General features: G+C 41.3%; 1 protein-coding gene across 3 annotated transcripts in view; it reads left to right on the top strand.

Moving 5' to 3' along the window:
- The first annotated feature begins 3,652 nt into the window (after positions 1 to 3,652).
- The window catches only part of SPIDR (scaffold protein involved in DNA repair), a 198,857-nt gene continuing 186,431 nt past the window's right edge, over positions 3,653 to 16,078 (top strand). For all 3 annotated transcript variants that reach the window (XM_048939560.1, XM_048939561.1, XM_048939562.1), the window contains exons 1-5: positions 3,653 to 3,752; positions 9,046 to 9,201; positions 10,007 to 10,085; positions 10,896 to 11,075; positions 13,053 to 13,210. In XM_048939560.1, coding sequence (XP_048795517.1) covers positions 3,738 to 3,752; positions 9,046 to 9,201; positions 10,007 to 10,085; positions 10,896 to 11,075; positions 13,053 to 13,210 — 588 coding nt within the window. In that variant the 5' untranslated portion in view covers positions 3,653 to 3,737. The remainder of the gene's footprint in view (positions 3,753 to 9,045; positions 9,202 to 10,006; positions 10,086 to 10,895; positions 11,076 to 13,052; positions 13,211 to 16,078) is intronic.

Here is a 16,078-nt window from a genome sequence, read left to right as displayed (position 1 = left end):
ATATAGAAGGTAGATACACACTGATAGATATAGAGCACAAATTTTATTTCCTTCACTCAAAACTCTCTTGCTGATGAACACACAAAATAATTTAAAAACAAAACAAAACTCTAGCAAATGCTCCATTATCCAGAAAATGCAAGATTGCATATGCGTAAGAATGCAATTTTATGGATTTGTACCTCAGCATGTTCTGTGTCTGCTAATCATCACATTTGACTTTATTTGAAGCAGTCAGCTTTGGGTAGGAGAGTCTAAAAGAGCTGGGCCTGTTCAGCCTGGAGGAGGTTCCAGGGGATCTCAGTACGTAGAAGTCTGAAGGGAGGGCGCAAAGAGTACAGAGCCAGGCTTTTTTCTGTGGTGCCCAGTGCCAGGATAAGAGGCAACTGACACAAACTGGAACACAGGATGTTCCCTCAGAGTGCCAGAAGCACTTCTGTGCTGTGCACATGACAGAGCACTGGCACAGGCTGCCCAGAGGCAGGTCTGCTACTCAGAGACCTCCAGCAGCTGCCTGGACATGGGCTTGGGCCCCTGCTCTGGTGTCCCTGCAGAAGCAGGGCTTGAGTACAACAGAGCCAGAAGGCACTGCAAGTCTCAGCCAGTCTGGGGTGCTATGGTATGTTCAGAGGTTTATCTCACAATGTATGTATTTATTTATTTATTTTCTCCCAGATGCTTTTGATGCTTTTTCAGACAGATGTTTCAGTTATGGTTCAACCTACCTATTCTTCACACAGGAATGTTGGAAAAGCAATGAAAGCAGCCTTAGCGCTATAGCACATTCCCTTGTATATGTTCTGGAAAATTACTGAGTTGTAACCTGAGGAAAATAGAGCTCTAGCTGGCTCCAGTAAGTGGGTATTATGACCTGAAAGAACTTCCATTTCATGAATTTAAGTGTGGATGAAATAAACATTAAGGCAAATGCGCAAATCAGAGCACAGTTAACTTTCAGTAAAGGAAAGGTTTAAGTTTTATAAAATCTCTGGCTTGAATGTTCGTGGTAGTTCAGACTTTAGTACTAAAGAAATTACCCATACAGAGCTTTCTGCAGCTCAGAGGGAAATAATTTGAGGCCAGATCTGACTCCAGCGAAATTAGTAGGGGAATTCCCAAGACTTCAGTGCTGTTTGCTAATGATGTGTAGCACTGAAAGAAAAGCAGCGATTTATTATTTTGAAAGATCAGACACTTTGTGCCACTGGTGCATGGAAGACAATATTAGAAAGGAGCACTATACCACAGATACAAGTGTTACGAAAGAAAAAAGGGATATCACTGCATATCACACTGGGCAGTGGTACCATTTAATTTGCAGCAGAACTGAAACCATAGCTTTGGGACTAAGAAGTCTGAAGTTTTACATGTTGTTTCCTAGGAAACATTAGAAAGCTGGAAATCATAAAAACTTAACACAGTCTACAGGAGAAAAATGTGTTGGATCTACACTGACTTGTCTTTGATCTAGGCTAGGCTTTGGGATCACCTATTATCTGTTAGAAGCTGATCCTGAAACATAGGCTCTAAAATACTTAGAGCTATCTCCCTGTCTCATTCCAATTAAGTGGCTGGGATGTTTGTGACTTTCAAAACTTTGCTAAGGAAATGACTTTAACCAAACATCTTCCTCTGTGTTCAAATTTGACATTGTCCTTGAAGGTTTTATACACTGGAAAGCTTTTAGAGTTGTAACTTAATGCTCCATCGGAGGAAATGAATCCATAAACTCATATTAGAACGAAGGACAGGCACATTCCTTCAATAGAAACAAGTTCTTCGAGGTTCAGTAATCCAAGCCTCCTTATCTGTTGATTAATTTGTCTAAAATACATTTTGTTTCTTTGAGAGAGAAGTTCTTTCTGCATGGATTTAAAAATGTCCATGCAAGCAACAGCAGAAAAATAAATGCTCTTTTTTGTTTTTAATTTTTTTTCAGATTTTACTGAAGAAACTGTTTTATTGATTACATGAAATTTCTGTTCTTTTTAAATAAATATTTAATGCACTGGAATACAAAAAGTTCTATTTCTTAATGTTTCCTAAGCAGTGGCATCATGATCTTGAGCACAAACACAGTCAATTGGTACATCAGATCAAAGTATGGAATTAAACTATTGTTCATGCCTGCAAGATGTGATGACAGGTATAACCCACAGAAACTTTTAACAGACTGGAAGAACAATGTACAAGTATTACAAAGCTTCTTTAGGCCTTTGTGAAAAAGCTGGCTATCCAGTATTCTTTTTTCACAAAAAATTATTTTTAGAACAATCACAGCTCTATTTTAATTCATACTATATAGGGTTGTTTTCTGGCTTCTTTCCTCTATTTCCATGTCATTTTAGTATTACTTTATGAAGAACATTAAAGCAAATAAATAAATCTGTTTATTGGGTCACTTTCTTGTGATTCCATAGAAGGAAATTCCTGCTAGATACAAGTATCTTGTGATCCTTAAAAGGAGACTACAGAAAAAAATAACACAGATTCATTTATCTGGCTAAACCTTTGTGGTTTGAGTATTTCTGTTATTTAGCTCTAACATAACCTATCTAACTGAATAGCACAGTAATACCTCTTGAAATATCAAAGAAAACCACCTTGACGATGCATAATTGAACTAATTTGTCAATCTGGTAACTGGAAAAGAAGTACTGCAAGCTTTTGGAAGGATGTGAACATACAGCTTTGAACTCTATTTTGAACATAACAATCAAAGGCAGCATGAGTTGTAAATGATGATTCTGGCTCTTCTCTCTCTCTGCAAAATGCACTTTAATTAGTGTCAGTTTCACCAAGGGAATGTGAGATAGGTATTGGCCCAGGGTGCCTTGGAAAAAATACAAACTGTACAGTATAGCTGCAGATACATGCAATTATGGTTTAATAACAAAAATTAGTCATACAGTGCCTTCTAACAAAACATATACATTTACAAATTCTAGTTATGCTGAAATATAAAACATAATTCTTTTTTTTCTCTTTCTTTTACCAAGATTGTTTATTATTCTATCCTTACACCACCATTGACAGTCTGACCTTCTCAAGACAACACAAAAGCATTTAAAAATAACTGGGATGCCCTTTTTCTGCCAGTGCTTCCTCCTGAATCAGGAAAACATTGTCAAAGGCTGTCAGCCTTCTTTGCCCTTCAGTTGGCTGCAGCGACTTTTTGCAGCAAGACAAGCTCCATTCAAAGGCCCTACATTTTGGCACTGTTTATATTTTCTTGCCTGTAAATGCACGCTGGTGTTAGTTTAGAGTTAAACATGTTAAGCTCGTGGCTTAACAGCAAGCGAATTTCACATAAAGCATTTTGTGTTGTGTTTGCATTTTGCTTTGTTAGGTACGAGCTGTTTATTTCCTTGAGCTGTTAACACAGCACCCACCATCCCTGTCAGATCTGAGCGACGCAGACACCACCCAAAGGATTCCTCCTGCCCCAACAGCCGAAACACGGCTCTCCTCTCACTGCTCGGGGTCACCACTCCACATGGCGAAGCGCCCCCGGAAGCCCGACGGCACCACAAAACCCGCCAAGCCTGGGCGCTAACACGCGCATGCGCGACGCTCTCCTCCGTGACGTCACCGGCCCGCCCAATGAAGAGCGGCGGCTCTGTTGGCGCCAAAGCTAGAAAGGGAGGCGGTGCGGCCGGGCTGGGGGTTCCTCTGTCGCCACGCCCCTAGGGCTCCCCTGCCACGTGACCGGGGTTCGGGCCGCCCTGCCGGGGGCGATGCCCAGTCGGAAGGTACCTGCGTGCGCGCCGAGGGGATCCGTGCGGGAGGGGGTGCGCGAGGCGGGTTAATAGCCGCGCTCCCCTCAGGGCGAGCTCCGGCCCCGCTGCCCGCCCTCGCCGCTGGGAGCTCGGGCCTTGAGGCTCCCCGGAAGGGGTCGACTACGGCCCGCTCCAACGCGTCCTGGACGCTGTGCCCTCCCCGCGTCGTGCCTTGGGGGTTTGCCGCGGTACAGCGGAGCCCCGCGGACGGGGTTCGGCGGCTTCGGTGGCAGCCGTGGAAAGTAAACCCCGGGGCTTTGGTCGGGACGGGCGGGTTCCCTGACGCTCTCTCGGTGGCTCGGTCTCTCGGGGCGCGGGCGGGAAGAGAGCCAAGCGGAGGCGCGCGCCGTTCGGGGTGCTGCTGTTCTGTGCCCCCGGCCCCGTGCTGCCGCCTGGCGCCTGTGCGGGCAGCCACGGCATGGCTTAGGGTGGGACGGGCCTTAAACAGCGCCGAGCTCCAATCCCCTGCCGTCCCCAGCCGCCGGCTCGGGCTGCACGGGGCCCCCGGCCGGGCTGCTTTTAAACACCTGCAGGGAAGGGACACCTACAGGTACTCTGGGCAGCCTTGTACAGACCTCCAGTGTCAGGTGTAGGTGCTAAAAAAAAAAAAAATAAATCGTTTCTCTTTTTGGCACATGGGTGGAAATGGTATGAGTATTTCACCCCAGTTTTTTAAGTACAGCTAAGTTTAAAGTCATTTTTATTGAAAAATGTCATCAGGCTTAAGGTAACGTACTCTACTTCTTCTAAAGGTTCTATAAGTTATTGACTATTGGAAAATACAGGTGAGCAACTAAGGCTGGACTAGATTGCTTTGACGTTTGATTACAGCTTTTTGGTAATAATTTGTAGACACTGTTTCTAGTTACTGTATCAATGACAGCTGTACTGGTCAGGTGAGAAGACAGCAGTCCTCTGCATTTGCTATTCTATTAATTAAGCCACTTCAAGAAATAAACTGACCTGGTATTAACTGATGTGTGGTGTTATGATTGTGTCTGAAATGTTTTGGATAACCTAATCATGAGAAAGCTTTTCTATATACTTCTGTTATCATCAGTTTGATTGGTAAAGTGCAGATTTATGTCTAACTATGACTTGGCACAAGCTATGTGCAAGAAGTATATTTCAGTAGTATCCTTATTCCGGGAGGGTTTTCTCCCTCAGTGTTATCACAGTAACTTGTACTGATGCTTACGTAAGCATGTATAGGTTTAAAAAAACGCTCAGCTTTCAAGTGGTAATATTACATAGTTGTGTGTGTATATCTGCATGTGTATCAGTTAATGAGAAAATAGGCTTTTGTTAACAGAAGTAAAAATCAGAAACATAAGAGTTTTAAAATATAAAAATACCCGTCCCTTACATCAGCATCAGTAGGAGAAGTATTTTGTAAAATAATATTTCTTTTTTTTTTTTTTAAGTGCATGCTAACAGCTGGAAGGAGGAATGCCAGGTCACTGTGACCGTAGTAATGCAGCTCAGCATTTTTTGCAAATTATTACAACTTGGTGAGAACACTTCTTAGTGAAGATTCTGGGTATTCTTGCCAGTTGACTTTGGAAAGGATGTATGCTGGTTTTCATTAAGGAAAAAAAAATATCTTGAGTTGAAATAATACAGCCTGATTTTAAATCCTTGCTTGAAGGTTTAAAATGCAAGGATATTTTAATATTTCAAACAAATGAAAACCTCAATTTCCATCCAGGCACTGAAAATGGAAACTCTATGTTCAGGAGCTCAGTGGCATGAATGCTGAGTTCTGCTGAGAATGAGATTTCTGTTGTCAAATTCAGTTTTATGCAGTCTTAAAATTGGGCTTTTAAAGCCTGGAACTCCTTTGTTCTAATTTAAGAGTGTTTTCATGCTAAGACTGTAAAGATGAAGGTGAAAGATGAGAATGGTTGTTGGTCAGTGTTTGATATCATTCTGTGTTCTGTGATGTATTCAGAAGCTATTTTTAATGGGGAAAAAAACTCTTTGAGATCAAGAACTTCAGCATCTTGCCTGCTCTGTGCTAGAGAAGAATACAACAAGTGTATTGAAATAATTTCTGTTCTTAAGTGGTGCAACTAACCGATCTGCAGGTCAGTAGCAGGAGTCATACAGCAAAACCTTTTCTCTTTTGTCCTTCAGCTTGTGTTGTTTTTGTGTTAGAGAAAGCGATGTATCAAAGAGATGTTGCTGGCATATGCATTAGATACGGTACTGGGTCATGCTTTTTGTGGGGGTTTGTTTTGTGGTTTTTGGCACAGGCTCAAGGAAGTGAGATTGTGTGGTGTGTAAGTGGCTGTGTGCAGTTAGTAGACATTGAACATATGTCCCAGTGACTGCATTTAGGGTGCCTCTGCTTACCAAATATTTGCAGGAGTAATGATATATGGATTGGTGGAGATGTTCTGGATAGGACCATCTAGTTAAAAGTCAAAACCAGCCCTCCAGCCTTATACATCTAGCAGTCTGGTGTCCAATCATTATGTATTTGAGATGTCTCTGTCTCACTTTTCCTCACTGCACACCCCTACCCATGGAGGCTGAGTTGCCCTTTATTTTGCTGAGAGTTACTGCAGGGGTAATGAGGGAAGGATTGTTTTCTGTGCCTTTGGCATGGAGGGGTTGATCCTAATCCAGTGACACATGCAGCACTGTTATTTTTTTTGTTGTTGTTGCTTAAAAGGAATTGCTCCAGAGAAAAAGTACAATGCTTTCATGAACAGAGGTCAGCAGACAATTTCTGCATAAGGTAGTCTGAAATTAAACTCAATATTAGAGTGCGTATTTTGTCTCCAGACACTGTGCTCAAATCTATGAGATTATTCTGTGGCCCTTCATTCTGAGTACGTTTTGATTTTTGAGATGCACTGGATCCATGTGGTCTAGCTCCTTTGAACTTCACTAATACCAATACCTTGGGTTTGGATACTTCATGTGCAACACTAGTAATTACCTAATATATGTTTGTGTCCCACTTTTATGCCAGAGGAAAAAGATAGATTAACTTTGTGACTTGAGGTGGAAGGAACTCACTGTTCTTTAGGAACAGCATGTCCTTTGGACTAGCTTTGTTATAAATACTGAGAGAAACAAGTTTCTTCAACTATCAGTTTCCCTGTTGCCCTGAAGCAGACCGGAGCTAAACCTTGCTGTTCGTGTGCCAGCTGGTGTGTTCCCACAGCAGCAGGTCTCTGTGCAGAGGTGTGAGGGGCAGCAGCTCCGCAGGGTTGGCTGGCACAGCCGTTGCCTTCCCCAGCACAGGCACAGTCCCACGGTGCCCATGAGCCGTGCACAGTGCTCTGCAGAGCTGCCCCCATGGCTGGTGGTTGGAGCCTTTGGCTGAGAGAACTCAGCAGTGTCACCTGTGTTCTTAAGTATTTGTCTTTTGAGCTTTGTCTGTGTAAATCTAGCTTTATTTTTCTGTTCCATGGAGCATTCATATTACAGCTTTCTATTAAAAAAAAAGTGCTTTGTTTATATGAGCACAAGTTGTTTTATGCACGTTGAAATTTATGCGTTTTACATGGTGTATTTTTCTTTTTTAAAACACTGTGCATATGTGTGTATATATGCACATATATACGTAGTGTGTGTGCCCTTTTTTATATGTGCCTTCCCACAGCACTGATGCTACCTCATCTGCCATGGCACACCGCACTTCTTATGCAGTGTTCTTTTTGCTTCCATTGGTACTTGCAGTGCAGAGAAACTGAGGGATTCTCTGAGAAAAGGGGTTTAATGATTTTTAAGGATAATATGGTGAGAAGCAGGACATAGTCATTTTGTAGTGCTGTTTAAAATGCTTCTTGACAATAGAAATTCATTACAAAGCCTATTTTACATAACTCTTAGTGCATGCATTTGTGTGGCTTTTTCAGTTGTTTCCAACTGCCTCTGCTTTTAATTGACCATCAAAAGCTGTGTATTGTAAATCCCTGAACAAGTCACAGTGATGTTACTGACACAGATGCATATTCTTTCAAATTGCAGTACCCCAGTTAAGAAACATGACTGGATGAATCACATTTTGATCTGCCACATACTGCAGGTTTTGTTATGCAAAATTTTTCTTGTATAGGTTTAGAAGTCCTGATAGCGTACACATAGGCAAGCTTTCCAACATTGGTTAAGGTTCCAAAAATAACTAACAAAGCAAAAATTAACAAAGGAATTGACTGGAATCCCCTTTTTGAAAAATACAAATAGATTTTAATCTGCATGCAAATTACTGGCTGGGTATTCCTATGTAATCTACGGTGGGATTACAAATCAGTTGGCATTATATATGTGCCTGAATCTATTCTCTGTGTTTCAGTGTATAATTAGGACTGGTTTAGTGTATAAAACAGGACTAGTTGACTGAAGAGCAAACCATGGTGCTGCTCACTGTGTGCTTTTTGGAAGTACCTTTTTCATTATGGCCAGCACTCAGAAGTTAAGGAAGAAACAAATACACATCAGACACAAAAGCTGCCCCTGGCCTCTTTCTTTCCCCTATCTTTATGTGTTGATTAACATAGCTTTGGTGTACTTCTTAAGTACTGTCAAAGTGTTCTAAAGTGTTTCAGCAGCAGAGTGAACTGAAATCTTTACTGTGCTCAAGTTCAATTGATATGTGTAAACTGATGTAGAGTCTTAGAGGTAACAGTTTAAACTGGTTTCACGTGTAAAATCTATTGCATGAAATTATTGCATGCAAATGAGGAGCCTGTTTTCACAGCTTACTTGATAGTCTGAATGACTTTCACATTGCACGAAAGGAAAGTGCTTCACTTCATCCGCCGTTATGGAGAAATGGATGAAAACAAATGTTATCTGTGAAGCTGAAAGAGTTCTGCCTGGTGTTCTTGGTATTTTGCTGCTGGTTGTGTAATGGAGCGCTGGCTATTGGTTACTTGGTCTGACCTCCTGCACAACACGGGATTCAGATTAAATGAGAGTTTGAAGGATTTATGTAGTTATAACGTACTTTACTGAGCTGCTCTTGGGACTGTCGTCCTCGTTGGGCAGCTAACAGATACTACAAACTGAACGTAGATGAGCAGTGAAAGGCACACTCGTCAAAGGTCAGATTGAGCCGTGACAATTAGCGCTACTGTTGTCGTGTGGTGTTGTGCAAGAAATGCTTGGAAGTGTTCAGAACTTTTTCCATCTGTTTTAAAATAAGGAGTTTGTTTGGAAATATTTAGAAAAAGGGAATGTCTAGGTTAAGTGAATTTCACTTGAGAAGCATTTTGCACGTTCATGTTTTTGATGGGTTTCTTTTTCTTAGCGGAAGCGGTTTTGGAATGCAGAGTGTGCGTCCTTCCCAGATGAGACAACCCTACAGCTGAAAAAATCAAGTCTCAGGGCATCAGTGGCTGCAGCTTCCATTTCCAGTGCGTGGCTGAAGTGTGGGGATGGCTTTGAGAGTACTTCTATGCTGGAGGTAAAATTGCTTAAAGGTGTAAGAAAGAAAAGCCCAACTGGTGGTGTGCTTTCCGTGCTTGACTGAATAGTCACCCTTTTATGCATTGTCCCTAAAAGTATTACTTAATTTAACATTTGGGATGGAGAACTGTTTCTTCCTTTAAAAAAAAAATAAAAATGGAACAAAATTACTTTATTTTGCATTAGAAGAATTCTTGCTAGATATAAAGAGTTTGTTTGCAACAATGAATTCACTGTAAAAAAATACTGCGTTATGGCCTTACTGCTCCTCTTTGGAATTATATATCAAATTAAGCTTAATTTTTTCTATGTTAGTCTTGGTCATGAATTGAGATATTCAGTTAGCTCTGAGTGGGAAAGGGCTGTGTGCTGAAAATCTTCAACTGATTTGTTTTTGTTTCTTCTACCGAGCAGTCCTAGTGTTACATAGCTTGTGGGATTTAATGAAATAGACACAGGAGCATGGAAAGCTTTTCTGCAGCCTTGGAACAGGGCACGTGCTTTATTAAGCATGGTCTTCCTGCCCCTTTTTGACATTTTAATGCTGAAAATAGTAGCTTTTGCTCTTCACAAGGTTAGATGTCAATCTTGTCATTGTCACAGTGAACTTATATTTTCCTCAGTGATGAAAGTTAAGCTTTCATGTTAATGTTCTCATGATACTACAGTGTAGTAGGAGACTGAAAAATCTGTCTGAAGATGTGCTCAGTTGTGGTGGGTGTATAATAACAGATCTGAAGTATATTGCTATAAGGACAATTTTAACTCAGTGTGGATAATCTTGATTACATCTCTCTTTCTAGTCACTGAGATCTGCTGATAATAAATCTAAGACTAAGAAGCACCTTGGACCACTCTTAACAACTGCTGAAAGCCCAGTTGGTATGTTACAGCAATGTTGTCTTGGTACTGTCAAAAAGACTTCTACTTTGTTTTGTCCCTTATCAAGGTGTAAGCTGCTAGAAGTACTGGTTTTCTTCTGTGTTTGTACTTAGAATCTAATTTTGATGAGACAGTCCTGATGCTATTGTGATTGAGCTCCTGTCTTAACCTGGAATGCCAGCTCTGCAAAAACTTTAGCTATTGCTCTTGAATAGGTAGACTATTATTAATATAGTATATGCTATGTATCCTGGCAGGGACAGAACACTGTCCACAATTTTAAGAGCAGGAAGTGAAAACCAACTTGTAGCTGTCTAGATAGAGGGTGAGATAATTCTTACTTGACTTTAGAGACTGAGAAGCAGGCATGAGAGAAACGAGGTGTTTTATGAGGAATAGACAGTGAAACAGAACTTTGTCAGCATCCTGCATTCACCATCTTCTGTATATACTTGAGTCTGTTTAGTGTTGTGATTGGAAAAAGAACCCTAGGCGTCATGAGGAGTACGAGGACTTATGGACTGTCTCCATATCTTTCACTTCTTGAGTCCAGAGGAAAGGAGAGATAGGGCAGTGATTTCTTCAGTCTTTGTCTTTCTACTTGCTCTAGCAGCAGAGAGAATCAAAATGAAAATAAAGCATGACTGTATAAGAAATATTTAAGTTAACTTTCCTGCGTTGATCTCTTGCTGACAGCACTGGTAAATTTTTTCCAGTTCAAAAACAGTTTAGCATAATTCTTATAGGATTTTAAATTTAACTGTACTGTATTTCTGTAACGATCTAAAACTTCACAATTCTCTTTAATAGGATCTGCTGCTGAAAGCTCTAAGGAAGTTGAAGACATAATTTGGACCTCTAGTGGCAGTGATTTTTCAGATAATGAAAATAAAACATCGATTTCAAGGTTACACAGCAAAAAAAGTCTCACTTGCAAAGCAGAGAAGTCACAGGGCAGGCATTTTTTGTTAGAGGACAGAAGTGATGAAGGTAAGTCCAAACACGAGCAGATTTGTCAAGGAACTTTGTCAGCTTCAAGTGCTGTGACAAAAATACTGCGAGATCATTCTGGCTAAAGGACATGACTTAATCAGAATAGGTCTAGATCATTTGAAGGACTTTTTTTCCATCGTATCAGTGAGTATAGCATAACTTATTATAAATTATGTAAAAAAAAAAAATTAAACTCTGGAGTCCATTTTGTACCATTTCCTTTTCCATGCTGGTGTTGTGAACACCTTCCTCTGCCTGCTCTGTTCTTCTAGTGGGTGTTGCTGCCTCTACATATACTGAGAAGATGTGGCAGGCTTTGCAGCTGCAGATAACATCATTTTACGTGGCATGAGTTTTCATTTCAGTACACAGTATTCCTTGTTTTCTCTGCTAGCTGTATTGTGCAGGCAACCATGAGTTTTGTTTCTGGGACTTGCTTTCTATTTCATGGAGCAAGGCATGCCAGATAGCAGACTTTGATTAAAGTGCAGCTGAAGACAGAAAAATCTTGTGTATTTTAGTTGATTAGGATAATGTTTAATTTGCATTAGAAAGTAAGTATTTTCAATGTGATTACTTGAGCAGGATCTGAAGCACTACAGACAGACTTCAGATCCTGGTTATCTGGTAGCTTTCAAACAGGACTGTGAGTTGAGCAAATAGATTGACTAATTTATGTGTGACAAGGTAAAACTTGGGGTTCATACTGCCATCAAAAGTTGCATGCGGTGTGACACATAGCTTCAAGAGACCTCTTTGTGCTAAACTAGTCACCAATGACTATATTTAAAACTTTTTCTATATAGCTTGCTTGCTTTTAGAAACAGAAATGAATTCACACAGGCAAACCAGAGCTTTATGTTTATTTGTCTCGGTGGCTTCAGAATTAGGAAGTTCTGTGAAGAAATTAGTGATAGGGGGGTTGGACTCAATGATCTCTGGAGGTCCCTTCCAACCCCTACAATTCTGTGATTCAATTATGTGAAACTGTTGTAGCACTTTAATAGAACATACTACCGCTGTTCCACATATCTGTAGAGATGTCTAGAGCACCTTTACATGTAGGTGCCTCCTTTCTCTGCTGTCTGCAAAAGCAATACAAGCAAAACTCAGGTCTTCAGTTTTCTTCCTCCAAACTTTATCTTTTCAAAATTAAATGAGGTTCTTTTTGCCAGTAGCTTGTGCGCTGAGACACTTGGACCCGAAGGTTGAGGAGGCCTGCTGCAGCAACTCAGGCTTCCACTGCCTTTCAGAAGATCCTTGTAGATGAGCACAAGTGTATTTCTGGACTACGTGGTTTCGAGTGTGGTGAAAGAGCAGTGTCTGTGTTTATTGCCATTTTGTCACTGTTCTTTGCTTGAAGCAAGCACATGTCTTCTTGTGCCTGATTGTTTAGGAGAAATTAATACGCGCATCTGTCAAAGGTTTGGTTTGCAGACCTGTGTATTTGGGCATGGTTTTACAAGGTTACCATTTCAAGTATTTTTTTTATACGTGGGAGTTACCACTCATAACAGGTGCTAATTTCCATCAGCTTTGCAGCCCTTCTGGGTCACTGTCTGACGTATTTGCTTTTACTTAAAACAGTTAATTCTGAATAAGTACACTTGGAAAAAAAAAAAATCTGATTCAGCTTGATGGAAAAAAAAACCCATAACCACTCTAAATCCTAAGAAATTAACAACTAAACCAAGTACTTACCTAAGTAGTTAAAAATGCTGCCTCCTTATGGGCAGCACTTTGTATTTTTATTTTTTAATATATTCATTCATGGAAGTTCTGTATGGATTTTACAAGGGATGGGATCATAAAGTAGTTAAACATAAAGGCAGGTTCAACATATGTAGCAAAAAAAAAAATGCACAAAAATTGTGCTTTTCCCAAGTCATGGATAATTAATGTTTTACTGTTTAAATTCATATTTTTGAATAATATGTGGAATGAATAAGAAACATTATTACAAATTTTCTGTAGATGAATCAGAGTTTATTGACTGGGAGAAAGATAGTGATTCTGCAGATGAATGTAACGAATCTGAGAAAGATGACAGCTCACTGGAGATATCAGACACTGACTCCTGCACAAATCTTAATTCTCCACCTGTCCAAGAGGAGAATGATGAGCTTTGTAAGGTAAGAAAGCGTTTTCTTTTAAAAGGAGTTTTTCTCTTATAATTATGTAGTGTATTCTTATTTGATTGCACTTAACTTGGAGGAATGTGAGGCTTCTGTTTACCTTAACTTTAGAAGGAATCCTGTTTGCGAGAATTTCGGGATATTTTCTCCAACTGCCATATCTCAAAATCACCAGTGCCCCACACCTAGAAATTGGTAGTGTGATTGCTGAGACACAGAATGACAATGATGGGAAGGCTCCTCCTGGGGAGCATCCAGTTCAACCTCTGTGCTCAAGGCAAGATCTGATAGAGTGAACTGCTCAGGGCTGTGTGGTTGTGTTTTGAGTACCTTCAGGCTTGAAGACTCCACAGTCTTTCTGAGCAAGCTGTTTAATCACTCTGAATAAAGTTTATTCTTAAATGGAATTTCTTGTATTTCAACATGTGCACAAAAAGATGTCCTGGTGGGTAGATTTCTTACCAGAAATATGGTGGTCTGGATTCTTTGTAGCCCTTGTCTAATGGCTTTCTCCAGCGAGTTGATGTCAATTTCCTGTTATGTGCTGGATCAGAGAGCTTCTTATTTCTCTGGAGTGTTTTGAGAGCTTGCCTACATCAAATTCAGTTATTGTGCATAGGGCATAATCTCTGAGCGGTGGTGAGGTAATAGACTAATGAATATAGGACTGTCTTTTTGGTGATGAGGATTGGAGAGCTTAGGAAAGGCAGAAGTAAATACTGAATCGTATCAGCTAGGACTGGTAGTGTTTCTATTCTTGTATGGGGGAGGTTTTTTAACTGCAGAAAATAAAACTTAAGGCATGTCCTATCAAGTACAGAATAAATGTTTAATAAGAAGAGCTTTTCCAGTGAAATGAGTTGTATTAAAAGAGTTGAGATTTGACACCATTCTTGGCCAGGCTGACATTGAGCTTCTCTCTGGTGCTGCAAGCCAGGCGCATCTTCAGGAGTGTCTCCAGTGAGGCCCTTGCTCCTCTCTGTTCCTCAGCAGTGTGGGGGGCTGGGGTTGGCATATGCAGTGTATGAGGGCTGGCATTGCTGGGCCTGGAGGAGGCAGAGCAGAGGTCTGACCATACAGAATCATAGAACTGTGGGGGTTGGAAGGGACCTCTAGAGATTGTGGAGTCCAACCTCCTGCTAAAGCAGCTTCGCTGCAGTAGGTCACACAGAAAAGTGTCCAGGTGGGTCATATCTCCGGAAAAGGAGACTCCACCACTCCTGTGGGCAGCTTGTTCCAGTTCTCTGTCACCCTCATAGTAAAGTTTTTCCTCATAGTAAAGAAGCTTTTCCTCATATTCCTATGGAACCTCCCGTGCTGTTTTTCACCCCTTAAAGTAACAGGAGAGTGACCTGTCCCTTCGAGGAACCGAGTGAGAGGACGAGGGGCGGTGTTACCACATGAGGACGGCGTTCCTCAGCGAGGGTGGCTGGGCGCTGTATGAGGGGCCGTGCAGCCCCGTGCTGGGAGTGCCGGCATGCGGTTAGCGAGTCCCGCACTGCTGGGCGCGCAGCCCCTCGGGAGCCTAGCGCCGGTCTTCAGCTGCTCCCTCCGTGTCCACCAGGGGGCGCCGCAAGCCCGCTCTGCGAGCGGCGGGCGCTGCCGGGCAGGGCCGTTACCTGCTTGCACGGCGGGTTCGAGGGAGTGAACGTGGGGCAGCAGACCCGGGAGTTGTGCGAGCGGTAGAAAGTCGTCCCGCTTCTACTACATCAGCATGAGTTACCCCACTGTAGATGGAAATTTGGATAAATTTTGAGACACTTCAATATTAGTAAGAGGTGAGCCCTCATGAGAGGGCTTTTCAGATGCAAACATATGGAACGAAATTGTTCAATCTTAACCAGAATATTTACAGTACTACAGGAGTCCCTGAGTAAACAGGACAGGAGGATACCTTTGCAGGTTTCCCTTTTCCAGTCAGAGTGTCACGTGGTGGGGGTTTCCATGGGTGGTCAGCCTTACCAGTGAACTTTTCTCTGGGAACTTCATGTATGTAGGAGGGCAGAGCCCCAGTGATTGCACGTGTCATATGCATGCTTTGCTGTGCTTGGGATATGCTGTTTTCCTAGGAAAAATAGCAGACAGTTGGGATGGTTCCAAGAGAGAATACAGAAGTGCTCCCCACAGAAGGTCATTTGCTGTATGAGTTTCTTTCAAGAAAAGCCTCTTAGTTTTGAGGCATAGTTCATGGTGCAGGGAGGAAAAAAGCCAGATGTTGATATATCATTTTTGTGGTGTTTACTAAACCTCTGGAACCCAATGAAGTGTGTGGATAATCAAAAGACCTTGACATTTATTTTATTCCACTTCAAAATGCACCAAACACCAGGAGGTTCTAGAGGTTTAGGATTGCTGCCAAATATCTTTATTGTACTATTTATGGATGATAAGAGTATGCTAGGTTTCTCCTGGGAAATGTAAAAAGGTGAATGATTATTTTTTCCAATGTATTAGTAGATCTAATTTGAAAAATACTTCTATTCAGTGACAATTAACTATGCAGAAAGACTTGTATTGGTTCAGAGATGAAACTTCTGCTTGTGTCAGGTGTAAATCTAGTCCCATTTCAGTCTGTGTTTCATCTTAAGTTCTTATGCAGTGCCTTTCTTAGCAGCTAGCTGCCTCTGATGTGTAAAGCTACTTGGCAGAGAGTGAGGAAGGCAAGTTGAATTTAGCCTTGGGGTGAGCAACTATTAACTAATTTCTGGTTTTGTTCAGAATTTTTGGAAAAAAAGAAAAGGTGTGAAATATGACAGTCTTTATTTGTATGTCTTTAAGGGATGGGAGAGTTTTATTTTGTGATTACTAAATTTTCTTTGATTTATAACTGGTTGAATTTTTGTTTAAGGTGATGCAGAAGAAAGT

The sequence above is a fragment of the Lagopus muta genome, chromosome 3 (assembly GCF_023343835.1).
Source record: "Lagopus muta isolate bLagMut1 chromosome 3, bLagMut1 primary, whole genome shotgun sequence".
NCBI lineage: Eukaryota > Metazoa > Chordata > Aves > Galliformes > Phasianidae > Lagopus > Lagopus muta.
The sequence above is the reverse complement of the archived record's forward strand: the minus strand, read 5'-3'. Positions and strand labels throughout refer to the sequence as shown.